General features: G+C 49.2%; 1 protein-coding gene across 1 annotated transcript; it reads right to left on the reverse strand.

The window, feature by feature from the left end:
* Positions 1–501: 501 nt before the first annotated feature.
* On the reverse strand, positions 502–26,866 carry PLAUR (plasminogen activator, urokinase receptor). The gene is made up of 8 exons (XM_077983175.1): positions 25,771–26,866; positions 23,504–24,056; positions 20,829–20,939; positions 18,441–18,584; positions 8,275–8,436; positions 7,261–7,395; positions 3,873–4,019; positions 502–1,065 (listed from the first exon to the last, which is right to left on the reverse strand). The coding sequence occupies exons 2-8, from the start codon at positions 23,556–23,558 to the stop codon at positions 812–814; spliced, it is 1,008 nt and encodes a 335-aa protein (XP_077839301.1). The 5' UTR covers positions 23,559–24,056; positions 25,771–26,866; the 3' UTR covers positions 502–811.
* Between the last annotated feature and the right edge of the window lie 660 nt (positions 26,867–27,526).

A 27,526-nucleotide genomic window follows, 5' to 3' on the forward strand; every position in this document is an offset into this window, starting at 1 on the left:
GCTTTTGGCTGAGTTAAGTTAGAGAGCCCCCCCCTTTTTTTTTCAGACTAAGGATATTTAGGGGTTTTGGAAGGGGGAGCTTATCATAGGTCCGGAATGTTTTTATGTGAGGAAAAGTTTATCGCGGGGTTAGAAAGTCTCTGGTCGGAGGGGAGGCTATCTGGGGGTTGGCATGTTTTTGGTCAGAAAGGGGTTTATCTTAGAGTTGGAATGTTTCTGGTTATGCTGACATTAGCCATTAGGCTGATGTTTTGGGGCTGGATTTAGCTGATTTTTAATCAAGGGGATCTAAGAATGGTGGTGTTTGTTCAAGATGGCGATGCTCCTGCTCTGTCAGCATTTGGAGTCCAGAAATAGATGTGGAGGCAGCCCCCACAAGGACTTCCAAGGTAGGCAGGGGCCTCAAACATGACCCCTGATTCCAGGAGCCTGTGGAAAGGTGTCCCCCACCATTTATCCTCCCAAAGATACACACTACAAAGAAGGGCAGACCTGGCCTTGTTCACTGGTACAAAATCTTTATTTAAGTATAAAATAAATAATATGAATATTAATTAATAACAACGACAACACAACAGCGGCAACAATATTAATAATAACAAGAGCTCTCCCATTGGCCCATGGCCTTCCTCCAGCTTTTCTCTTCTGCTTCACACAACTTTGTGATAGGTGTTTTCACAGCTGGCAAAACTGAGGCTCAGAGAGGTCAGCACACTGGCCTGAGGTCACACAGCAAGTCTGTAGGGCTGGAGCCAAGGGAAGGGCAAGGGGTCCCCTGGATCCAGCCAGGGCAGAGAGGGGGGTTTCAGGTTTAGGTCCAGAGGAGAGTGCCTCCCCACAGTCTGGCAGTCATTAACAGAGTGATGGTGAGGCTGAGATGGGCAGGGCCAGGCTGGGGAGCAGCCCCCTTGCGGTACTGGATATCCAGGTCTGGGTGGTTACAGCCACTTTCAGTACAGCAGGAGACATTGATGTGGTGCATGCTGAAGGCGTCACCCAGGTGGGCACGTTGGCACATTGAGGCAGTTACACAGCCTCTTACCATATAGCTTTGGTTTTTCGGTTCTGAGGAAAGAGAAGACGGAGTGAGACTTCCAGCTCCTGGGCCCAGGACTGGAATTCTCCAGTAGGTGACCTGCCACCTTGCAGTGGGCGCCACCTTCACTACCACCTAGAAAAAGCAGCAGTTCTCAGGGCCAGGTGCGGTGGCTCATGCCTGTAATCTCAACACCTTGGGAAGCCAAGGAAAGAGGATAGCTTGACCCCAGGAGTTCCAGACCAGCCTGGACAACATACCAAAACTCTGTCTCTACAAACATAAAGTAAAAAAGCTGTAGTCCCAGCTACTTGGGAGGCTGAGATGAGAGGATCACTTAAGCCCAGGAGATGGAGGCTGCGGTGAGTTATGATCACGCCACTGCACTTCAGCCTCGGCAACAGAGTGAGACCCTGTCTCAAAGAACAAGCAAAAAAAGAGGAAGAAAGGAAGGGAGGGAAGGGAAGGGAAGGGGAGAGGAAGGGGAGGGGAGGGGAGGGAGGGGAGGGGGGAGGGAGAGAGAGAAGGAGGGAAAGAGAGAGAGGAATGAAAGGAAGAAAGAGAGAGAGAGAAAAAAGAGGAAGGAAAGAAGGAAGGAAGGAAGGAAGGAAGGAAGGAAGGAAGGAAGGAAGGAAGGAAGGAAGGAAGGAAGGAAGGAAGGGAGCAGCGGTTCTTAAAGTGTGGCTCAGGGACCCCTGAGACCCTTTCAGGAGATCTGTGAAATCAAAATGATTCTCATGATAATACTAAAACATGGCTTTTTCACTCTCATGTGTACAATGGACTTTTCCAAAAACTCAAGGACATGTGATATTGCAACAGACTGAAAGCAGAAGCTTCCATGAGGACCCAGCTGTCTTCTATTAAGCTGGACATTAAAGAGATGTGCAACACAGCAAAATCATGCCAGTTTTCTCTCTCTCTCTTTTTTTTTTTTTTTAAGATGGAGTCTCACTCTGTTGCCCAGGCTGGAGTGCAGTGGCACGATCTTGGCTCACTGCAACCTCCGCCTCCCGGGTTCAAGCGATTCTGCCTTAGTCTCCCTAGTAGCTGGGACTACAGGCGCGCGCCAGCACGCCTGGCTAATTTTTGTATTTTTAGTAGAGACAGGGTTTCACCACATGGCCAGGCTGGTCTCGAACTCCTGACCTCATGATCTGCCCACCTGGGCCTCCCAAAGTGCTGGGATTACAGGCGTGAGCCCCCATGTCTGGCTGTCATTACATTTTTTCTTTGGAAACTATAGTCATTTTTCATTAAAATGTTATTTATGTTAATGTGTAATGAGTTTTTATTGTTATAAGATGAATTCATAAATAAACCTTTAAAGATTTCTCAGTTTTGGCTGGGCACGGTGGCTCACACCTGTAATCCCAGAACTTTGAGAGGCTGAGGTGGGCAGATCATGAGGTCAGGAGATCGAGACCATCCTGGCCAACATGGTGAAACCCCGTCTTTACTAAAATTACAAAAATTAGCTGGGCATGGTGGTGCTTGCCTGTAATCCCAGCTACTCAGGAGGCTGAGGCAGGAGAATCGCTTGAACCCAGGAGGCAGAGGTTGCAGTGAGCCGAGATCGCACCACTGAATTCCAGCCTGGCGACAGAGCAAGACTCCATTTCAAAAAAAAAAAAAAAAAAAAAAAATTCTCAGTTTTATTTTTATTTATTTATTTATTTATTTATTTATTTGAGATGGAGTTTCGCTCTTGTTGCCCAGGCTGGAGTGCAATGGCACGATATTGGCTCACTGCAACCTCTGCCTCCCGGGTTCAAGCAATTCTCCTGCCTCTGCCTCCCGAATAGCTGGGATTACAGGCAGGCGCCACCACGCTCGACTAATTTCGTATTTTTAGTAGAGACGGGGTTTCTCCATGTTGGTCAGGCTAGTCTTGAACTCCTGACCTCAGGTGATCCACCTGCCTCAGCTTCCCAAAGTGCTAGGATTATAGGCGTGAGCCACTGCACCTGGTTCCCAGTTTTATTTTTAATGTGGCATTTATCTATAGAAATTGCTGACATAAACAATAAACAACAATTTTTTTTTTAGACAAAGTCTCACTGTGTCATCCAGGCTGGAGTGCAGCGGGTTGATCCCCACTCACTGCAACCTCCTCCTCCTGGGTTCAAGTGATTCTCATGCCTCAGCTTCCTGGGTGGCTGGGGTTACAGGTGTGGGCCGTCACTATACGCAGATAATTTTGCTATTTTTTTGTACAGACAGGGTTTCACCATGTTGGCCAGGCTGCTCTCATACTCCCAACCTCAGGTGGTCCTCCACCTCGCCCTCCCAAAGTGCTGGGATTACAGGCGTGAGCCACCACACCTGGCTAACAATAATTTTTAAGAGCATAAATAAGTTGAGACCAAAAAGTTTGAGAACCACTGGAATACAAAGATCTTTCCAGGACACCACAAGATAAAAGCCTAAGCTGTCTTCAGCAGATCCCCACAACCCATAAGAAATCTTGCCACCAAAGAATTCCATTTTTCTTTCCCTTTTTCTTTTTGTAGAAATGGGGGTCTTGCTATGTTGCCCAGGCTGGTCTCAAACTCCTGGCCTCAAGACATCCTCTGGCCTCAGCCTCCCAAAGTGCTGAGAGTACAGGCTTCAGCCACTGCATCCAGCCAGAATTCCACTTTTCTATGGCAAAAATGTCCGCATCCTGATGGACAACTCCTAATTCCTTACAACAATATTCACCCACCTGAAGGAAATCCCACCTTTTCCACAGGGAGACCCACCACAGTTAAGTCCAGCTTAACTGGAAGTCAATCTCTTGCAGAACTCTTCACCCGCAATAAGTGTTCCCTCCCAGCCTCGGAGAGGGCCTCACCGTAAGTGCCGGTGGCTACCAGACATTGATTCATGGGGCCTCGGCAGTCAATGAGGAAAGTCTCTTCAGAGGAGCATCCATGGGTGCTGTTCCCCTTGCAGCTGTAACACTGGTGGCCATTCTGTGGCAGATTTTCAAGCTCCAGGACTTAGGAGAAGACCAGAGACACAGAGACCAAGAAAATTAGTGCTTGGATCCCCACTTCCTTGAATGACCTCCCCAGGACTCCCACTCCGAGCCAGAGATGTCATGGAGCCACCTTGTGGTCAGGCGTCTGAATGGCATTTGGAGCGGGATGGTTTTTGAGTGCTTAAGAGAAACCACAACTTTCAACTCCCCCAGCCCCATTTCTGGCCAGGCACTGTGCTGGGTGCTGGGTAAGCAACTATGTAAGATGAAACCGTCCTTGCCCTCACAGAAGTTACAATTTATTTATTTATTTTTGATACAGAGTCTCACTTTGTTGCCCAGGCTGGAGTGCAGTGGCGCAGTTGTAGCTCACTGCAGCCTCGACCATCCCAGCTCAAGAGATACTTCCACATCAGCCTTCTGAGTAGCTGGGACTACAGGCATGCACCACCATGCCCGGCCGATTTTTCTATTTTTTGTAGAGATGGGGTTTTGACATGTTGCTCAGCTGGTCTCAAACTCCTGGGATCAAGGAATCTGCCTGCCTCAGCCTCCCAATGTTCTGAGATTACAGATGTGAGCCACTGTACCTGGTCAGAACTTGCAAGTTATTACTATTATTATTACTAAAAAAATTCTTTGAGACGGGGTCTTGCTATGTTGCCCAGGCTTGTCTCAAACTCCTGGCCTCAGGTGATCTTCCCACCTCCGCCTCCAAAAGTGCTGAGATTACAGGTGTGAGCCACTGTGCCCAGCCAGAATTTACAATTTAGAGCTACGCTTCCCAATCTGGTAGCCACTGGCCACATGTGGTTGTTTACATTTAAATAAATTAATATTAAATCGAATCTTAAAATTCAGTTAGCATTTCAAGTGCTCACTGACCACATACAGTGGTGGCTGTAATATCGGACAGGACAGATATGGAACATTTCCATCTGTTGACAGTTGCTGGGTAATAGAGACAGGGATCTAGATTACACTGGAGGGGAGGGACAGTGAAAGCATCCCTGAAGATGATACATGAAAGCTGAGGCCTAATGGATGAGAAGTTGCCAGCAGGGTGAACTCTTGGGGAAGGCGTGTTCCAACGGAGGATACTGCATATGCAAGGTCTATGAGGCCAGATGGGTTTTGGTGGTTATGGAAGCCAAATGAACGTCAGCACAGTGGCTCATGCCTGTAATCCCAGCACTTGGGGAGGCTGAGGCAGGAGAATAGCTTGAATCTGGGAGGCGGAGGTTGCAGTGAGCCAGGATCACTCCACTGCACTCCAGCCTGGCTGACAGAGTGAGACTCCATCAGAAAAGGGGGCGGGGGGAGGAAGGAAGGAAGGAAGGAAGGAAGGAAGGAAGGAAGGAAGGAAGGGAGGGAGGGAGGGAGGGAGGGAGGGAGGGAGGGAGGGAGGGAGGAAGGGAGGGAAGAAAGAAGGAAGGAAGAAAGAAGAAAGAAAGAAAGAAAAAGAAAGAGAAAGAAAGAAGAAGAAAAGAAACTAAACGAAGGTGAGGCACAGTGGCTCATGCCTGTAATCCCAGCACTTGGGGAGGCCGAGGCAGGAGAATCACTTGAACCTGGGAGGCGGAGGTTGCAGTGAGCCCAAATCGCGCCACTGCACTCCAGCCTGGCTGACAGAGCGAGACTCTATCAGAAAGAAAGAAAGAAAGAAAGAAAAAGAGAGAAAGAGAGAGAGAGAGAAAGAAAGAAAAAAGAAAGAGAGAGAGAGAGGGAGGGAGGGAGGAAGGAAGGTGACAGAAGGGAGGGAGGGAGGAAAGAGAAAGGAGGGAGGAAGGAAGGAAAGAAAGAAAGAGAAAGAAAGAGAAAGAGAAAAAAAAGAAAGAAAGAAAGAAAGAAAGAAAGAAAGAAAGAAAGAAAGAAAGAAAGAAAGAAAGAAAAGAAACGAAACGAAACGAAACTACACGAAGGTGAGGCACAGTGGCTCATGCCTGTAATCCCAGCACTTGGGGAGGCGGAGGCAGGAGAATCGCTTGAACCTGGGAGGCAGAGGTTGCAGTGAGCCAAGTTCGCTCCACTGCACTCCAGCCTGGCTGACAGAGCGAGACTCCATCTCAAAAGAAAAAAAAAAAGAAGAAAAAGAAACTAAATGAAGGTCAGGCACAGTGGCTCATGCTTGTTATCCCAGCACTTTGGGAGGTCAAGGCAGAAGGATTGCTTGAGCCTGGGAGTTTGATACCAGCCCGGGAAACATAGTGAGACCCCATCTCTACAAAGGTTTTAAAATTTAGCTGGGTGCGGCTGGGCGCGGTGGCTCACACCTGTAATCCCAGCACTTTCGGAGGCGAGGCGGGCGGATCACAAGGTCAGGAGATCGAGACCATCCTGGCTAACACGGTGAAACCCTGTCTCTACTAAAAATACAAAAAAATTAGCCGGGTGTGGTGGCGGGCGCCTGTAGACCCAGCTACTCCAATGGCTTAGGTGGGAGGAACTCCTGAGCCCAGGAGTTTGAGGCTGCAGCGAGCCATGATCATGCCAGTGCACTCCAGCCTGGGTGACAGAGCGAGACCCTGTCTGCCCCATACCCCTCCCCCGCAAAAAATCGCTCGCTGCTGGGTTGAACCTTGGCTGTATGGTGGCAGGAGTGGAAGCAGGGAGACCAGAGAAGAGGTCATTGCAACAACCTGAGCAAGAAGTCAGCGTGGCTCAGCCCAGGTGGTGGCAGTGGAGGTGGGGAGGAGTGGGAAAATTTGAAAGAGACAAAAAAGATAGGAAGCTCAGGTCTTGGCAAGGGCTGATAGACAGTATCATTGAATTCTTACAAAATTCTTCTTTTGAAGAAAAGCCTGGCCGGGCACAGTTGCTCATGCCTGTTATCCCAGCACTTTGTGAGGCCAAGGCAGCCAGATCACTTGAGGTCAGGAGTTCGAGACCAGCCTGGCCAAAATGGTGAAACCCCTATCTCTACTAAAAATACAAAACTTAGCTGAGCGTGGTGGTGGGCACCTGTAATCCTAGCTACTCAGGAGGCTGAAGCAGGAGAATCGTGAACTCGTGAGCAAAGGTTACAGTGAGCGCAGATCAATCCATTGCACTCCAGCCTGGGCAACAGAGATTCCATCTCAAAAAAAAAAAAAAAAAAAAAAAAAAAAAAAAAAAAAAAAGGCCTGATACTGCCATTTTTCAGAAAAGGAAACAGAGGCCCCAGAGAGGAGTCGATTGCCGGAGAGTGACTGCGCAGCTGTCTGCCTGAGTGCATGCTCCTGCCCAACCCCAGGCCTTGCCTGTGTCTCCCGTTCCTTACTTGGGCCCTCGTTGCATTTGGTGGTGTTGCAACACTTCAGGAAGTGGAAGGTGTCGTTGTTGTGGAAACCACTGGAGCCTGGGCAGCTGGGAAGGTAGCCACAGCCTCGGAGGTGGCGGTCATCCTTTGGACGCCCTGTGGGGGCCAGGGAACAGAGGTCAGATGTCAGATTGTGAATGAGGGACTAAGATGGGATTTGCCCGCAATAGCAGGCATTCAACCATTCACTACTTTACCCTTCATCATAGGACCCTCATTTTATCTAGGACAGTCATAGATCTTGTCAAAAACTACATATTCCAGCCTCTCTAGGTACAGTCATGTGATGAAGTTCGGACTAATGTGATATAAATAGAAGTGCTTTCTGGGACTTCCAGAAAGGAGAACACTTACAAAAGGAGCAGTGCCCCCTTTTTTGTTCCTTCTTTCCTTCTTCCTCCTTCCTGGAACTTAGATGTGAGACCCGGAGCTCCAGCAGCCATTTTGGACTATGAGGCATTTTGAGAATGGAAGTGATGTGTAAGAAACAAGAAGGTGGCTGGGCATGGTGGCTCATGCTAGCAATCCCAGCACTTTGGGAGGCTGAGGCAGGTGGATCACAAGGTCAGGAGTTCGAAACCAGCCTGACCAACATGGTGAAACCCTGTCTCTACTAAAAATGCAAAAATTAGCCAGACGTAGTGATGCACATCTGTAATCCCAGCTACTCAGGAGGCTGAAACAGGAGAATTGTTTGAACCTGGGAGGCGGAGGTTGCAGCAAGCCGAGATCATGCCATTGCACTCCAGCTGGGCAACAGAGAGCGAGACTCCGTCTCAAAAAAAAAAAAAAAAGAAAGAAACAAGAAGGCATCTGGGTTCTTGGTGACTCTGGAACTGTCCTTGTGGCCCTGGACCTCTTGTGTATGAGAGAACTTAGTCCCTTGCTGACATCCCTGTTACTCTGGAGTTGTTAAGTACAGTCTTGGGGAGGAGCAGAGCAGGGAGGAGGAGTTGCTGGCAGGTTGGGGCTCACCTTCTTCACCCTCCTGGATCCAGTGGGTCACCACATCCAGGCACTGTTCTTCAGGGCTGCGGCATTGCAGGCTCTGGTGCCGGCCCCTCTCACAGCTCATGTCTGATGAGCCACAGGAAATGCATTCAAGGTAACGGCTTCGGGAAACGGTGACAGCCCGGCCTGTTTGGAAGAGGGGGAGGGGAATGAGACTCCATGGGGACAGTCCTGGAGCCCTAGCTCTGCAAGGACTCACTGGGCATCAATTCCTCCTTATCCCACCCTGCAGCCAGTTACTGAGCCCTGTCTATTCTGTCTGCTGAATCTTTCTAGAATCCACGCCCTCCTTTCCAGCCCCATGGACCAGTCCAGCTCAGACCTCCTTCAACTCCAGCTACCTCCCTAGCCTCTGGGTTTCCATTCTTGTCACCCCCTACTCACCCCAGTGCAGCATTTCCACATGGCCCTAGAAGTATATTTCTTTCCCGTTTTTTTTTTTTTTTCTCATGAGACAGAGTCTCACTCCATCACCCAGGCTGGAACGCAGTGACGCCATCTTGGCTCACTGCAACCTCCACTCCCTGGGTTCAAGTGATTCTCCTTAGCCTCCCGAGTAACTGTGACTACAGGCGTGCACCACCACGCTGGGCTAATTTTTGTATTTTTAGTAGAGACAGTAGTAGAGCTGGTCTTGAACTCCTGACCTCAAGTGATCTACCTGCCTCAGCCTTCCAAACTGCTGGGATTACAGGCATGTGCCACCACACCCGGGCCCTTAGAAGGGTATTTCTAATACTCATATTTGACCCTGTCTCTTCTCTCCTCAAGACTCTTCCATAGCTCCCTACTGCCCTCAAAATAAAATCCAAGATCTCTCATCCTGGCTAACATGGTAAAACCCTGTCTCTACTAAAAATACAAAATAATTAGCCGGGCGTGGTGGCGGCGCCTGTAGTCCCAGCTACTCAGGAGGCTGAGGCAGGAGAATGGCGTGAACCCAGGAGGCGGAGCTTGCAGTGAGCTGAGATCCGGCCATTGCACTCCAGCCTGGGCGACAGAGCGAGACTCCGTCTCAAAAAAAAATAAATAAATAAATAAATAAATAAATAAAATAAAATCCAAGATCCTCAGCATGGGATTCAAAGCCCATCAAATACTGAGGCCCGAGCACCTCTCCTGCCTCGTCTCCCTCCACTACACCCTCAGACTCTACTCCACACTGACTTCCCACAGTCCGCGGCTACACATGTTGCCTGCCATCCAGGCCTTTGCATATGCCGTTGTCTCTGTCTAGAACACCTTTCCTTTGCTCTCTGCCTTCCCTAACTCCTACTCATTCTTCAGGTGTCAGCTCCAATTTTACCTCCTCTGGGAAGCCTTTCCTGATCCACCAGGCTGGAGCAGCTCCCACACACCCCTGGACTCCCGCATCCCACTCTGGGTGGTCACTGTCTGGTGACAGGTATGTCTCCTCTACTGGACTGTGAGCTCCAGGAGGGCAGGGCCAGGGGCTGTCTTGATCACTATTGTGTCCCAGCACCACCTGGCACAGGGCCAGGGACAGATAAGATATTCAATACATATTTGTGAAATGAATGAATGAATGAGGAATTACTTAAAACCCCTCTATTGTTCTCTGTGGTAGCCTGTCTCCAAAATGGCCCCCAATAATCTCTGCTCCCTGGTATTCATGCCCTTAAAGAATAGGGCTGGCTGGGTGCAGCGGCTCATGCCTGTAATCCCAGCACTTTGGGAGGCCAAGGTGGGAGGATTGCTTGAGTCCGGGAGTTTGAGGTCAGTCTGGGCAACATAGCAGGACTCTGTCTTTAAATTAAAAACAAAAAAATAAAAAAGAATAAGGATGCCCTATGTAGTCAACTGGATATTATGGAAATGATGGTGTGTGCCTTCTGTGGCTAGATCATAGAACACATGGCAATTTCTGCTTGGCTGTCACTCTTGGGTCATCTTTTCTGGGAGAAGCAGCAGCCATGTTGTGAGGACACTCAAGTAGCACCATGGGGAAGTTCATGTGGCAGAACTGAGGCCTGTGCCACAGCCATGGGAGGGGAGCATTCATGTGAGTGAAGCTACCTTGGGAGCCTTCAGATGATTGTAACCCCAGCTGACATCTTGACTGCAGGCTCATGAAGGATCCTAAGCCAGAACCACCTAGCTAAGCCACTCCAGGGTTTTTGACCTTCAGAAACTTTGTAAAATAATGCATGCTTATTTTATTGCTGCAATCTGTAATGCAGCAATAGAGAATAGATAAGCAATCGATAATACACTACCTAATTATCCCGGGAATCAAAGACTCACTTGACTGATTCCTGATCACTTTGCCTTTTGCACGAACCTTGCGGTGTTGGCCAACTGGATCCGTTACTTTTCCCTGGAAACACCAGAGTCATTCCTCTGCCCAGCCCTTGGCTCACACCATTTCCCATACTTGGCATGCCCTCCCTGTCCTGACCCAAGACACATCTAAGCTGAGTCCAAGCCAAGTCTTAAAAAAGTGAGAGGACCATGTCAGCCAAGGCTCTCAACTGGCAGGCCGCTAGCTGTAATTAGGCGAATCATTTACATCCAAAGCCCAATCATCCCCCTCAAAGAAAAATAACTACAAGGCCACCCATGTCTTCTCATACAAACTTCCATGAAAATGAAAACACAAATTCTCATCATTGCCAAAATAGCTGTTCACACCTAGAACGCCTTTTCCTTGTGCCCTACTTTCTCTAACTCCTACTCATTCTTCAGCTGTCATCTTCAATTTTACTTCCTCTAGGAAGCCCTCCCTGACCCGTCAGCCTGGAACAGGTACCTGCTCTGAGCTCCCACTGCCCCCTGAATTCCCCATTTCTAGTTCTGCCCACTCTGGGTGGTCACTCATGGGTCTCCTGTGTGAACTCTTTTTATGCCACTCTTCTAAATGCCAATGATCCTCAGGGCTATTTTCTTTTCTTTTCTTTTCTTTTTTTGAGATAGTCTTGCTGTGTCCCCAAGGCTGGAGTGCAGTGGCACAATCATGGCTCACTGCCACCTCGACCTCCCTAAGCTCAGGTGATTCTCCCATCTCAGCCTACTGAGTAGCTGGGACTATAGGCGTGTGCCAGTACACCTGGCTAATTTTTGTATTTTTTGTAGAGACAAGGTCTTGCAATGTTACCCAGGCTAGTCTCGAACTCCTGGACTCAAATGATCCTCTCGCTTCGGCCTCCCAAAGTGCTGGGATTACAGACCTGAGTACTGTACCTGGCCAGGGCTCTGATTTAAGCCCTTTTTATTTCTCACAGTATAGACTCTTTCATGGGGTAAATATTGAAATGACTTCATTTCCATCTATCTGCTCATCACTCACAAATCTCTCTCTAGTCCAGGCTTCTCTCTGAGCTCCAGACCTGTACATGCAACTGTCTCTTCAAGGCCCCATGGCTATACCTCAAACACCTGTCCCAAACAGAACTCCCCATCTTCTCCCACAACTGCTCTTTTTCTTGAAGTCCACGCGTCCAAGGCGGCCCCATCCAGTCCCTAGGGCGGAACCTGGCAGACCCCTTGGTCTTCCACATCTGTGGATCAATCCACATGCTTCTACTGTTCCATCTTCTAGCTCTTTAATCCTTTTGCTCTGCTGTTTCTGACCTCTATCAAGCATAACTGCAGAGTTCTTCATTTGAGTCACTGTTCTATATTTTCTGTTGGACTCTTAAAAAATGGATTCCTTGGCTGGGTGCGGTGGTTCATGCCTGTAATCCCAGCACTTTGGGAGGCCAAGGCGGGTGGATCACGAGGTCAAGAGATTGAGACCATCCTGGCCAACATGGTGAAACCCTGTCTCTACTAAAACACAAAAATTAGCCAGACATGGTGGCAGGTGCCTGTAATCCCAGCTACTTAGAAGGCTGAGGCAGGAGAATTGCTTGAACCCGGGAGGCGGAAGTTGCAGTGAGCCGAGATCATGCCACTGTACTCTAGCCTGGCAACAGAGTAAGACTCCGTCTCCAAAAAAAAAAAAAGGATTCCAGGTGTTAAAATGTGCCCATTCTTCTGTTTTCCTGAATATATTGATTGTAGCAATTTTCATGTTTCCTGTCCTATAATCCAATATCTGAATCACTACAATTCTGTTTCTATAGTTGGATTTTTCTCTTAGTTTCTGGTCAATTGGTCCTTTTTATTTTCTTCAGGATACCTTGTAAGATTTTGTTGTTGTTGTTTATTTTTTTTGTTTTGTTTTGTTTTGAGGCAGAGTCTTGCCCTCTCGCCCAGGCTTGAGTGCAATGGTGCGATCTCAGCTCACTGCAACCTCCTTATCCCGGGTTCAAGCGATTCTCCTGCCTCAGTCTCCCAAGTAGCTGGTATTACAGGCGTGCGCCACCATACTCGGCTAATTTTTTTTTTTTTTTTTTTTTGTATCTTTAGTAGAGAAGGGGTTTCACCATGTTGGCCAGGCTGGTCTTGAACTTCTGACCTCCTGATTCACCCACCTCGGCCTCCCAAAGTGTTGGGATTAGAGGTGTGAGCCACCATGCCCAGTCTGGTTTTTTTTTTTTTTTTAAGATGGGGTCTTTCTACATTGTCCAGGCTGGTGTGCAGTGGCTATTCATAGGGATAATCCTGCTACTGATCAGCACAGGAGTTTTGACCTGCTCCATTTCTGAGCTGGGCTGCTCCAACCCCTCCTTAGACAACCTGGTAGTCCCCTGCTCCTGGGAGATCAACATATTGATGCCAAACTTAGTTCAGACACCCTATTGATATAGCACATTACAGCCCAGAACTCTCAGGCTCAAGTAATCCTTCCAAGTAGCTGGGATTATAGACGCATGCCACCATGCCTCGCTATCTTGTAAATTTTGATCAGATGCCAGACATTATAGATAAAAATCTGTCAAGGGCCTAAACGATGTTTTCTTCTTCCACAGAGAGTCAGGTTTTCATTCCTGTCAAGTATTGGACCTAGGCTTGTTTAGGGCTCTTCTATTTCACTTTGGCCCTTACCCCTAGGGTGGTCTTAGGGGGAAAGCCTGAGATGCTTACCAAGGCCTCTCCAGCTTGGCAACCTGTGTCCCCAGCATCACATGTCTGCTGGAAGCCTTGTTCGCTTTTGTAGCTTCCCAGTTGCTATTTTTCTCTTCCAAGTTTCTTAGACTCTCACCCTGTGCATGTACAGCTTGCCAATGACTTGAGGGAGATTTGTTTGCAGGTTGGGAACTCCCTTTTCTGTGATCCCATCCATTCCAGGATTTTAACTCTCATCTTCCAGACATTCTGGCAGCCCCAAACTCCAACCTCCGTCTTCTCAGTCTAGCGACTCTTTCTGTCTGGGCTCTATTTCCCTTCCACAGCAGCAGATTGGCAAGTGCACTCCGGGAAAAAGCCAGGTTGTCTGTGGAACCCACATTTTATGCTTCCCTTATTTCAGAGGTTGTAGTGCCTCAAGTTTCTCCTTTCTTTCTTTCTTTTTTCTTTTTGAAACGGAGTCTTGCTTTGTCGCCCAGGCTGGAGTGCAGTCTTGTGATCTTGGCTCACTGTAACCTCTACCTCCCAGGTTCAAGCAATTCTTGTGCCTCAGCCACCCAAGTAGCTGGGACTACAGGCATGTGCCACCACACCTGGCTAACTTTTGTATTTTTAGTAGAGACAAGGTTTTGCCATGTTGCCCAGACTGGTTTTGAACTCATGAGCTCAAGTGATTCACCTGCCTTGGTCTCCCAAAGTGCTGGGATTACAGGCATGAGCCACTTCGCCCGGCCAAGTTTCTCCTTTCATTTGCTGCTCTCCAGTGACTTCTAATCATTGTTTATTATTTGTCCAGCATTTGCAACTGTCATTGGCAGAAGGGTTGGTCTGATACAAGTGACTCCATCATGACCAGAATTGCAGGTCCCCTCCCACATTTAATCTACCACTAAGGCCTGCTTCTAAATAGCACTTTTTTGGCTTTTGTTGAGACAGGGTTTTTCTCTGCCACCCAGGCTGGAGTGCAGCGGTGTGATCACTGCAGCCTCCAGCTCCTGGGCTCAAGCAATCCCCCTGCCTCGGCCTTCCAAAGTGCTGGGATTACAGATGTGCACCACTGTGCCTAGCCTGAACAGCTCTTAAATCTATCCACTTCTCTTCCTCTGCATATCTGACACCCTAGTCCTGCTGCCCTCTTCTCCACCTGGACAACCTCACCCACCCCCAGGTTGGTTTCCTGTCATCTACTCTTGCTTCCTTTCAATCTATCTTCTGTCCTGAGGTCAGAATAATTTGTTAAAAATATAAATGAGGGCCAGGTGCAGTGGCTCACGTCTGTAATCCCAGCACTTTGGAAGGCTGAGGCGGGCAGATCACAAGGTCAAGAGTTCAAGACCAGCCTGGCCAACACAGTGAAACCCCATCTCTACTAAAAATACAAAAAAATTAGCCGGGCGTGGTGGCGGGTGCCTGTAGTCCCAGTTACTTGTTAGGCTGAGGCAGGAGAATCGCCTGAACCTGGGAGGCAGAGGTTGCAGTGAGCTCAGATCGCACCATTGCCCTCTAGCCTGGGCAAAAACAGAGAAACTCCGTCTCAAAAAAAAATAACAATAAATAAATGTGATCATTACATTCGCTGTTTAAAACCTTCTGTGATGGCCCAGTGCTCCCAGGACGACGTCTAGAAGCTCCTGTGTAACATGCTCCTGCCAAGCTTTCCAGCTCATCTTGCCCCACTGTTTCCTTCATCCAGCTACACTGCTTTTGGCCACCTTTGTATCTGTTGCTCCCTCTGCTGGACTGCTGGAAAACCCTTTCCACTGTCTTTTTTTTTTTTTTTTTTTTTAACAGGATCTCGCTCTGTCACCCAGGCTGGGGTACAGTGGCACGATCATAGCTTATTGCAGCCTCCACCACGTGAGCTAAAGTGATCCTCCTGCCTCAACCTCCCAAGGAGCTGGGATCACAGGCATATGCCATCATGTCTGGCTAATTTTTGTATTTTTGTATTTTTTGTAGAGTCATGTTGCCTAGGCTGGTCTGGAACTCCTGGGCTGAAACAGTCCTCCCACCTGGGCCTCCCAAAGTGTTGGGATTACAGGCATGAGCCACCGCACCCGGCCTCCACTGGCTGTTTAATAGTCTGATTCCTACTCATCCTTCAAGATCCAGCTTAGCTATTGCTTCCCCTAGGAAACCTTCCCTGACCTGAGTCAGGTATCTCCTCTGGGGTCCCACAGCCCCTACTCTTCCCTCATCCCAGCCCTGAACCCTCTGCCTGTGTTTCCCCCTTCCTAGCCCAGACTAATCTATTAGGTTGGTGCAAAAGCAACTGCGGTTTCTGCTGTTGCTTTTAATGGCAAAAGCCGCAATTACTTTTGCATTAACCTAATAATCAGTCACTGTCTGGTGATGGGTCTGTCACCCCTACACACACACACACACACACACACACACACACACACACACGACTGTGAGTCCCATGGAGTCAGGCAGTGTGGGGAAAAGAGACACAGTAACAGGCTGATCTCTCTTTCTTTTCCCCACAAGGCAGGGCACAAGGCTGTCTTGGTCCCTGCTGTGTCCCCAGCATCATATAAGTACTGAGTGCAGTTTAACCAACTATTCAAGTTGCCACAAGCAGGATACAATGGCATTATAAATGGGGATGAGGCCGGGCGCAGTGGCTCACGCTTATAATTCCAGCACTTTGGGAGGCTGAGGCGGGTGGATCACCTGAGGTCGGGAGTTCAAGATCAGCTTGACCAACATGGAGAAACCTCGTCTCTACTAAAAGTACAAAATTAGCCGGGCGTGGTGGCGCATGCCTGTAATCCCAGCTACTTGTGAGGATGAGGCAGGAGAATCACTTGAACCCGGGAAGTGGAGGTTGCGGTGAGCTGAGATCGTGGCATTGCACTCCAGCCTGGGCAATAAGAGTGAAATTCCATCTCAAAAAAAATAAAAAGAAAAGAAAAGAAATAGGGAGGATATAGGTATCTCAGTTATTAGATTACTGAATTGACAGCTGCTGCTCCAAGCTCCTGGTGGACCCCGACCACTCCCAACTCTCTCCCCAGTACCCTTCATGTCCCTGTGACCCATCATGGAAAGGGGTAACACCAGGCCCAGCAGGGGACTCCAGGAGTTTGTCGTGGCACTCATCAATATTTTAAAATATTTTCACTATCATCTCTGATTGAATGCACTACTTAGACCCAAGTATTGGTGCTTTCCTTAAGCGCATCTCACCGAGACAGGAAGCCCACATCCTCTCTTGTCACTTCCTCAAAACAAACCTCTGATTTGGCCCCGCCAACAGATTAGCGGTTGAGGACAGGATGGATGAAAACCAGGCAGAATCAGGAAGAGTGAAGAACAAAGAAAACCCAGTGCAAACTCAGCCCTCTGCTCACTGCCGTCACCGTGACTAGACTGGCCTTACCCTATTTCCTTCCTCACTAGCTCCAGAAAGAGGAATCTCTTTCACAGATGGATCCATGCACTGTGGACCCATTCCTTCCCCACCCTTCCTGTCCTGTGGGAATTTAGGAGAATTTGACCTTTTCTAAGTCTTTTTCTTAAAATGATCAGAGCCTGAAGCCATGGAATTTGACAAAGGGGCTTATGGATATTTCTTTCTCTCTCTCTTTCTTTCTTTTCTTTCTTTCAGACAGGGCTTATGTCTCTTTCTATGTTTCTCTTTCTTTCTCCTTCCTTCCTTCCTTTTTCTCTTTCTCTTTCTTTCTTTCTCTTCTTTCTCTCTTCTCTCTCTCTCTTTTTCTTTCTTTCTTTTTCTTTCTTTCTCCTTCCTTTTTTTTTTCCTTCTTTGTGTCCCTTCCTTCCCTTCTCTCTTTCTTTCTCTTCCTTTCTCTCTTTCTGTCTCTCTTTCTTTCTTTCTTCTTTCCTTTCGGACAGGGTCTCACTCTGTTGCCCAGGCTGGAGTGCAATGGCATGATCACAGCTCACTACAGCCTTGATCTGCCAGGCTCAAGTAATCCTTCCACCTTAGCCTCCTGAATAGCTAGGACTACAAGTGTGTACCACTATGTCCGGCTACTTTTTGTTTATTTTTTGCAGAAACTGGGTCTCACTATGTTGCCCAGGCTGGTCTTAAACTCCTGGGCTCAGGCAGTTCTCCTGCCTTGGTCTCGCAAAGTGCTTGGATTACAGGTGTGAGCCACCACATCCAGCCTGTTATGGACATTTCTTCACATTTTTTTTTTTTCACTGCCCAAGCCAGAGACCATCTATTGCAGAGGATTCTCCCAGCCTACTGTGGCCCATTTAATCCTCCCCTCTTTTAACTTCCCTTAAGAACATCAAGTCTTTGCTTGAATCCTGGCCCCTCAGCATCTATTGCTTGGACCATCTCCCATCCCAATGGATTCGGTAGGACCATCTCCTGCCCAGTCAGATGGACAAACATCACTGAGACGTCTCATCTATGTCTCATGCACGCGTGTGATCTTAAGGGCAGAGTTGCAAGTTATACCTAACAACCATACATACAAACATGCAGGAGGGGATTGGGTTAAGGATGAAAGTAATTGAGTCATTGGGGTGGGGATTTGGATAGTCTGAGATGAGGATGGGGTTGATTTGGGGATGGGGCTGGAACTGTGTTTGGAACAGGGCTGAGTTTGAGTTGGGAACAGTGTTGGGGTAACATGAAGTTGGGGATAGGATTGAAGGTGAAGCTGAGTTGGGGTTGGATATTGGGTCAAGAATGGGTTGGGGATGGGGCTAAGCTAGAGATGGGTTGGGTTGGGGTTGGGACTTGGATAAGGCATGGAGTTGGGGTTCAGCTAATGTAAAGTTAAGAGTAGGATTGGGAGGCCGGGCGCGGTGGCTCAAGCCTGTAATCCCAGCACTTTGGGAGGCCGAGACGGGCGGATCACGAGGTCAGGAGATCGAGACCATCCTGGCTAACACGGTGAAACCCCGTCTCTACTAAAAAATACAAAAAATTAGCCGGGCGCGGTGGTGGGCGCCTGTAGTCCCAGCTACTCGGGAGGCTGAGGCAGGAGAATGGCGTGAACCCAGGAGGCGGAGCTTGCAGTGAGCTGAGATCCGGCCACTGCACTCCAGCCTGGGCGACAGAGCGAGACTCTGTCTCAAAAAAAAAAAAAAAAAAAAAAAAGAGTAGGATTGGGATGATGATGAGGTTGAGCTGGGCATGGCTTGGGGTTGGGGATGGCAAGGGCTGCCGTACTCACCAGAGTTGCCCTGGTTGCACAAGTCTAACCCACACACAACCTCGGTAAGGCTGGTGATCTTCAAGCCAGTCCGATAGCTCATGGTCCTGTTGGTCTTCTCTGAGTGGGTACAGCTTTTCTCCACCAGCTCCAGCTCTTCCCCTTCTGTAAAGAGGGGATCTTCATTACCACAGAGGCTCCTCTCAGCCCAACCAGTCTCTGACAGTCCTGGTCTCAAGGTCATCCGCTCCCAGGGCTGATTTTTGGTAGGCCTCTTCTCTTGTTTGAGTCCAACTCTGTCTTTTTCTAGAGTTAACCTTGACTCTACCCCCATTCCAACAAGGAGCCTGCTCTATTTTATTTTAATTAATTTTTTTTTTTTTTTTTCTGGGAGACAGGGTCTTGCTCTGTCACCCAGGCTGAAGTGCAGTCGCAAGATCTCAGCTCACTACAACCTCTCCCTCATGGATTCAGGCGATTCTCCTGCCTCAGCCTCCCAAGCAGCTGGGACTACAGGCACATGCCATCACACTTGGCTAATAATTAATTAATGTTTTAAGAGACAAGGTATCGGCCAGGTATGGTGGCTCATGCCTGTAATCCCAGCACTGGGAAGCCAAGGTGGGCAGATCACGAGGTCAGAAGATCGAGATCATCCTGGCTAACACAGTGAAACCCTGTCTTTACCAAAATGTTTTTTGCATTTTGCAAAAATGCAAAAAACACCAGGTGTGGTGGCGTCCCAGTGGTGTAGTCCCAGTTACCTGGGAGGCTGAAACAGAAGAATCACTTGAACACGGGAGGCAGAGGTTGCAGTGAGCTGAGTCTGCACCACCGCACTCCAGCCTGGGCGATAGATTGAGACTCCATCTCAAAAAAAAAAAAAGAAAAGAAAAAAAAAGAGACAGGGTCTCACTCTGTCACTCAGGCTGGAGTGCAGTGGTGCAATCATAGCTCACTGCAACCTTGACCTCCCAGGCTCAAGCAATCCTGCCTCCTCAGCCTCCCGAGTAGCTGGGACTACAGGCGCCCGCCACCACGCCCGGCTAATTTTTTTTTTTTTTAATTTTTAGTAGAGACGGGGTTTCGCCGTGTTAACCAGGTGGTCTTGATCTCCTGACCTCGTGATCCACCCTCCTCGGCCTCCCAAAGTGCTGGGATTACAGGCGTGAGCCACCATGCCTGGCCCCATTATGTAATTATTACCACAGTGTCTTCTGCTGCTGACTTGCTGACTGACTTAAAGTCATTTCCATTTTCTTCTTTTCTTTCTTTCTCCCCTTCCTTTCTTCCTCCCTCCTCTCTCCCTCCCTTCCTCCCTTCCTTCCTTTCTTTCTTTCCTTTCTTTCCTTCCCTTCCTCTTTCTTTCTCTCTCTCTCTATTTCTTTCTTTCTTTCTTACTTTTTTTCTTGAGATGGAGTTTCACTCTTGTCACCTAGGCTGGAGTGCAATGGCATGATCTCAGCTCACTGTAACCTCCGCCTCCCGGGTTCTAGCAATTCTCCTGCCTCAGCCTCTCGAGTAGCTGGGATAACTGGCACCCAACACCACACCTGGCTAATTTTTGTATTTTTTAGTAGAGACAGGGTTTCACCATGTTGGCCAGGCTGGTCCTGAACTCCTGACCTCAGGTAATCCACCTGCCTCAGCCTCCCAAAGTGCTGGGATTACAGGCATGAGCCACCACGCCCGGCCCACATTTCTCTCTTTCGTTCATTTTTTTGACAGGGTCTCACTCCATTGCCCAGGCCGGAGTGCAGTAGCATGATCTCAGCTCACTGCGACCTCCGCCTCCCAGGTTCAAGCAATTCTCCTGTCTCAGCCTCCTGAGTAGCTGAGATTACAAGTGCGTGCCACCACACCTGGCTAATTTTTCCTTTTTTTTTTCTGTAGAGACGGGTGTTTCACCATGTTGGCCAGGCTGGTCTTGAACTCCTGACCTCAAGCAATTCATCTGCCTCTGCCTCCCAAAGTGCTGGGAATACAGGTGTGAGCCAGTGCTCGGCCTGTTTCCAATTTTCCATGTCACAAACATTGCTGCTAAGAACATTCTTATACATGTATCCCTGGGTATATGTGGCCAAGGTTCTTTGGCATTTCTGCATGCCGAGGAGTTGAGCTGTAGCATATGCTAATCTTCTTCTGGACTAGATATTGCCAAATCGCTCTAGGTGGTTGATGTGCCAATTTACTCCCCCACCACAGACACGGTCTGCAACTCCACATCCTTACTAACCCGGGTATTGTCAGATTTTTAAAGGCTTGCCAGTCTGGTGGGTGTGAAATGGGCTCTCCTTGTTTGTTTGTTTGTTTTTAGTTTGCATTTCCCAGTTACGGGTGAGGAAGGTTTCTCAATCACTCGCGTTCCATGCTGCGCTGGAGGGGTGTGTGTGTGGGAGGGAAGCTCACCTTCCCACATGCGCACGATCGTGGTCCTGCAGAGGTCCTGTCCTAGGGCGCACTCTTCCACCCGGCAATCCCCGTTGCTCTTACACTGCATGCACCGCAGGCCCCAAGAGGCTGGGGGAAGGAGGGAGAGGAGAGGAGAGGAGAGGAGGGGAGGGGAGGGGAGGGGAGGGGAGGGGAGGGGAGGGGAGGGGAGGGGAGGGGAGGGGAGGGGAGGGGAGGGGAGGGGAGGGGAGGGGAGGGGAGGGGAGGGGAGAGGAGAGGAGAGGTTAACTTCGCTTAGCTCCAAGACCCCCCGCTCGCCCCTGCATGTCCCAATACCAACACCAAGTCTCTAGGCCCCGTCCATTCTGATTCGTGTTCCATGTTCTGCTGGGTTCCGGCCGGCGGTACTTCCAGTCTGTCCTTTGTCCACGTTCTACCTCCATCCCCCTAACTGAACGTTCTATCCCTGCCCACAAGTCCTTTCCCAAAGTCCTGTCCTGGCCTGTTTTTCCTTTCATTCTGTCCTCGTGAGGCGTATATCCTGACAGTCCTATCCCCGCCCTCTCTGTCTATCAGTACGTTCTATTCCTGCTCCCATTAGGCCCTTCTCACCGCGCCGGCCCTCGGTGGATCACGCCTCTCCAGTTCCACTAGGGGAGTTCTAGCCTCGCCCCACCCCTGTCTATCTTTATGTTATACCGCCACTCCTAGTGCCCTAATGGAACTATCCCTCCACTCACTCCCCCTGGTTCTACCCGGCTCCAGAGCCTCTCCCCGCCCACTAGTTTATTCCCAAATTGTAGCCCGGGCCATCAGCCCTCCCGAGTTTCTATCGTCAGATACTCTAGTTTCCCGCGAAGTTCTGTCTCCGCCCTCCAGCTACCCAACTAGGTTTTGGCCCCGCCCTAGACACCTCCTCGAGGTTCTAGCCCCGCCCTCTAGCTCTTCCTGACCTAATCTTCTCGCCCCCTGGCTTCTCCCCGATGCCATAACCCCGCGCCTAGCTCCTCCTCGAGGCTCTAGTCCTGTCCTCTAGCTCCTCCTTGTGGTTCTAATTTTGCCCTTTGGCTTTCCCCGAGGCTCTCCCCGCCGCTAGTTCTTCCCTGAGGTCATAACTCCACCCCAGTCCCTCCTTGAGGTTTCAGCCCCACCCTGTACTCCTCCCCGAGGTCGTAACCCCGCCCCTTGGCCCCTTGAGGTCCTAACTCAGCCCCGTAGGTCCTCCCCAAGCTTATAACCCCGCCCCTAGCTCCTCCTTGATGTTCCAGCCCCGCCCTCTAGCTCCTCCCCGATGTTATAATCTATTCCTTAAGATTCTAGTCCCGCCTTCCAGCTCCTCCCCCGAGGTTATAAGTCCGCCCTCTAGTTACTCCTCGAGGTTATAACCCCGCCCTCTGGCCCCGCCTCGAGGTTCTAGCCCCGCCCCTAGCTCATCCTCGGGGCTATAACCTCTCCCCAAGCTCTTCCTTGAGGTTCCAGCCCCGCCCTCTGGCTCCTCCCCGACACTCTCTCCCCGCCCCAGGCTCCTCCCTGAGATTGTAGCCCAGTCCCTAGTCCGGACCTCTGGGCCTTCCCCGACATCGCCTTCCAGCTGTGCGTTCAGAGTATCCCGGAGTTGTTACTCATTCCAGGCCTCCCGCGGTCTCGAGCGCTTTCCGGGTTATTCATTGCGGCCGCAACACCCCGTGGCCACCCGCCCTGACTCAGTTCCTTCTCAAATTCCTCTTGTTTCTCTACCCAGTGCCCCCCACATTTTCCGGGGAAGTAGGTGAGAGTCGCCTCAGTGAGAGGGAAAGGTCCTGAGGGACAGTCCCGGGTCTCCAGCAGTGGCTCTGCACCGCTCAGTCAGCCTCCCTTGGCCCTTTTGTAAAAGGGAGTCCTGTCCGCTCGTTTCTCGGAGGGGGAGACCTGGCAGCATGGAGAGCGCTGGGGGGCGCTGCGGGGTCAGATCCTGCTTATTCGAGCACTGGCTGTGTGATTTTAGGCCAGTTATCTAACCTCTCTGTGCCCCAGTTTCCTCTGCGAAACGAAATTAATAATAGTCCCATCGTCAAACGAAATTAATAATAGTCCCATTTTATAGTTCCTTGAAATTACAAGGAAGAGGCTTCGAAGAGCTCCATTAAAAAAAAAAAAAAAAAAAAAAAAAGCACTTGGGCTGGGCGCGGTGGCTGACGCCTGTAATCCCAGCACTTTGGGAGGCCGAGGCAGGGGGATCACGAGGTCAGGAGATTGAGACCATCCTGCCTAACACGGTGACACCCGGTCTCTACTAAAAATACAAAAATTAGCCGGGGGCGATGGCAGGCGCCTGTAATCCCAGCTACCCAGGAGGCTGAGGCAGGAGAATCGCTTGAACCCGGGCGGCAGAGGTTGCAGTGAGCCAAGATCGCGCCACTGCACTACAGCCTGGGTGACAGAGTGAGACTCCGTAAAAAAAAAAAAAAAAAAAAAAAAAAAAAGCACTCACTAAATTATGTAAAGCTAAATGCCTTTGCTCCACTAATATTTCCTTAGCTACCGAGAGCCAGGTACTGCGCCGCGTAGCGTTGCACAAAGCACGAAAATTACTATAATTTGATTAGGGAGGGTGCTGGGGACTGAACCCCATTCCTCAACTCATCCTCTGACAACCCCCACTCCCCTCAATCAGACCCTGTTCCAGGCGCAGGCGTTCGGGACCCAGCCCCTACCTGGGACGCAGGTGTGGAGCAGCAGCAGCAGTGGCAGCAGCAGCGGGTGACCCATGTCGCGAAGGCAGCTCCTGTGCGCGGGGTCCCTGCACTTCTCTCCTTCTGGCCTCAGGAAGGAGGCAGTTTTGTGGCCCCAGGGGCTCCTCCCAGACGTTTTGTGAAAGAGCGAGTCAGCCCCAGATGCGTGGGCGCCTCCCCCTCCTCCCGTAGGAACCTCCTCCGCCCCAAACTTCCCTTCCCGGGGCGCGGCCAGCTGGTGGTGAAGGGGTTGGCTCGGCCCTGACTCATGGAGCTGTGGTCACAGCTGTGTCCCCAGACTGCCTGGGTGCAAATCCCAGTTCTCTTTCTTCCTAATGTGGGACTCGGGGCATTCGCTCTCCACTGCTGTAAAATGAGGATAAAAGCTTTGACGGTAAATATGAATGTGGCTGATTATTAGCTAACAGGATTTTTGTTAGTTTTGTCAGGAGGGATAATGTCCTTATCTAGAGAGGCATCCTGAAATATGCATCTCTTAAACACTTAACACACTTAACCCTTGCTTTGCTTCCTGCTGTGCCCCCAGCTCCTGGACCAGTGCCCAGCACAAAGTAGGTCCTTGGTAAATGTTAAAAGAATGCGTTGAGCCCTCCATTTCGGCCAGCAGCTATTCCAAGCATTGCACCTACATTAAAACACTTAATGGTGAAACCCCGTCTCTACTAAAAATACAAAAATTAGCCGGGCGTGGTGGCGTGCGCCTGTAATCCTAGTTACTTAGGAGGCTGAGGCAGGAGAATCGCTTGAACCCGGGAGGCGGAGGTTGGGTTGCAGTGAGCCGAGATCGTGCCACTGCACTCCAGCCTGGCACAGAAGGAGACTCCGTCTCAAAAAACAAACAAAAAACACTTCAGCCAAAAATGTAAAAAGATACACTGTTACGACAATGGCTTTGTGCTTAGGTGGATTCTTTTTTTTCTTTTTCTTTTTCTTTTTTTTTTTTCCAGATGCTCACTAGAGTATTTAGGGGTGAATGTGACTGATGTCTGCATTTTTTTGTTGTTGTTTTGGAGATTTTTGGTTTTTTTTTTCTTTTTTTTTTCTTTTTCTTTTGTTTTCATTTTGATGTCTGTATTTATTTTATAATACTTTAGAAGAGGTCAGATGAGGTGGTTCATGTCTGTAACACCAATGCTTTGGGAAGCCAAGGCAGGAGGATCACTTGGGGCCAGAAGTTCAAGACCAGCTTGGGAAACATAAAGAGACCTTGTCTTTCCAAAAAAAAATTAAAAATAAAATAAAATTAGCTGGGTGCAGTGGCCCGTACCTGTAGTCCTAGGTAGTTGGGAGGCTAAGGTGGGAGGATCGCTTGAGCCTGGGAACTGGAAGCTGCAGTGAGCTATGATTGCACCACTGCACTCCAACCTGGGCAACAGAGCAAGACCCTGTCTCAAAAAATAAATAAATAAATAAATAAATACTTGAGTGGAAAATAAAGGCAAAATAGCCAAATGGTTGTATCAATTATATAAAGGTAATGGGTATATAGGGGCATATTATGCCATTCTGTCTCCTTTTCTGTGTGTTTGAAAAGGCTTATAATAAGTTTTTTCTTTCTTTTTGTTATTTATTCATTTATTGAGACAAAGTCTCACTCTGTCACCCAGGCTGGAGTGCGGTGGTGCTATCTTGGTTCACTGCAATCTCTGCCTCCTGGGTTCATGCGGTTCTCCTGCCTCAGCCTCCTGAGTAGCTGGGATTACAGGCACCCGCCACCACGCCCTGCTAATTTTTGTCTTTTTAGTAGAGATGGGGTTTCCTCATGTTGGCCAGGGTGGTCTCGAACTCCTGACCTCAGGTGATCCTCCTGTCTTCACCTTCCAAAGTGCTGGGATTACAGGCATGAGCCACTGCACCTGGCCAAGTTTTTTTTTTTTTTTTTTTTTTTAAGTAAAATAAAACACTAAAGATAACATTGTCTCCCCTTCTTAGGATGCATCTAGCTAAACAGAGCAATTTAATGTAGGTGCAATGCCTGAAATGGCTGCCGGCCAAAATGGAGGGCTCAACACATTCCTTTAACTTTTACCAAGGACATAATTTGTGCTGGGCACTGGTCCAGGAGCTGGGGGCACAGCAGGAAGCAAAGCAAAGTTCCCACCTTTTGTGGTGTTGACAGTGGGGAGCAGATACGTGTTATCTAAACTTTCACTGTCTGAGAGGGATAAGCAAACTGGAGAAAGCAAAGCAGGCTGAAGGAAGTACCTGGGTGTAAGTGAGGCGTGAGCTGTTTTAGGTGGGTGATCCAGGAGGGGTTCCCTGCGCAAGTGGCATTCAGGCAGAGGCTGAATGCAGTGAGGGAAGAAGTGGGGCAGATGTGCAGGGAACCTTTCCAGGAAGCAGAAACAGCCAGTGCAAAGGCCTTGAGGGGGAAGCCTGATGAGATTCTAGGAATGGAAGAGATGTCAGTGTGGCTAGAACAGAGTAGGAGAGGAAGAGAGTCGTAGGGGATGAGTAAGTGGTAGCTACTTCTACTGCTGTAATAATGATTATACTATGTGATTTGTTGTTGCTGTTTTTGAGATGGAGTCTAACTTTGTCTCCCAGGCTGGAGTGCAATGGCGTGGTCTCGGCTCACTGCAATTTCCAACTCCTGGGTTCAAGTGATTCTCATGCCTCAGCTTCCTGAGTAGTTGGGATTACAGGCATGCCTGGCTAATTTTTTTTTTTTTTTTTTTTTTTTTGAAATGGAGTATCTTTCTTGTTACCCAGGCTGGAGTGCAATGGTGCAGTCTCGGCTCACTGCAACCTCTGCCTCCCAGGTTCAAGAGATTCTCCTGCCTCAGCCTCCTGAGTAGCTGAGATTACAGGCATTCTCCACCACGCCTGGCGATTTTTTTTGCATTTTTAGTAGAGACGGGGTTTTACCACGCTGGCCAGACTGGTCTTGAACTACTGATTTCAGGTGATCCACCCACCTCAGCCTCCCAAAATGGTGGGATTACAGGCTTGAACCACCGCGCCTGGCCCTAATTTTTGTATTCTTAGTAGAGATGGGGTTTCGCCATGTCGGCTAGGCCAGTCTTGAACTCCTGACTTCAGGTAATCCACCTGCCTCAGCCTCCCAAAGTTCTGGGATTACAGGCGTGAGCCACCGCACCTGGCCCTAATTTTTGTATTGTTAGTAGAGATGGGGTTTCACCGTATATGCCAGGTTGGTCTCTAACTCCTGACTTCAGGTGATCCACCCACCTTGGCCTCCCAAATTGCTGAAATTACAGGCGTGAGCTACTGCTTCCAGCCTATACTATGTGATTCTTACTAATTCATTGAAGCTGTAAGCTAATGATTTTAAGATAAGGTTAGAAAACAAAAAACAAAAAACTCCCAATGGTGAGCACGGCGGTTCATGCCTGTAATCTCAGCACTTTGGGAGGCGAAGGCTGGAGGATCGCTTGAGCTCAGGGGTTCGAGACCACCCTGAGCCACAAAGTAAGACCTTGTCTCCATAAAAAAATAAACAAAATTACAGCCTGGACTACATAGTGAGACCTTGTCTCTACAAAAAATACAAAAATTAGCCAGGCGTGGTGGTGCACACTTGTGGTCTCAGCTACTCAGGAGGTTGAGGTGGGAGGATCACTTGAGCCTCAGAAGTTTGAGGCTGCAGTGAGCCAAAATTGAGCTACTGAACTCCAGCCTGGGCAACAAAAGTGAGACTGAAAAAAAAAAAGAACTCCCAAAGAATTTCCTAAGAAGTAGTATAGCCCAGTGGTTAAGAGTGTGGGAACTGGTCTCAGATTTTGAGAATTTAAATTCCATCTACATATTGGCTGTGTCACCTCTAGCAGGTTACTTAATCTCTCTGTGTGCCCAAGCCCCTTATCTTGAAAGTAGAGATAGCAACAATCACCCTCCCAGGGCTGGTGTACTGGGGAGCTAAAAGAATCCACCTAAAACGACTGAGCGTGGTGGCTCACGTCTGTAATACCAGTGCTTTGGGAGACCAAGGCAAGTGGATCACTTGAGATCAGGAGTTCAAGA

This window comes from Macaca mulatta, chromosome 19, assembly GCF_049350105.2.
Source record: "Macaca mulatta isolate MMU2019108-1 chromosome 19, T2T-MMU8v2.0, whole genome shotgun sequence".
Classification (NCBI taxonomy): Eukaryota; Metazoa; Chordata; class Mammalia; order Primates; family Cercopithecidae; genus Macaca; species Macaca mulatta.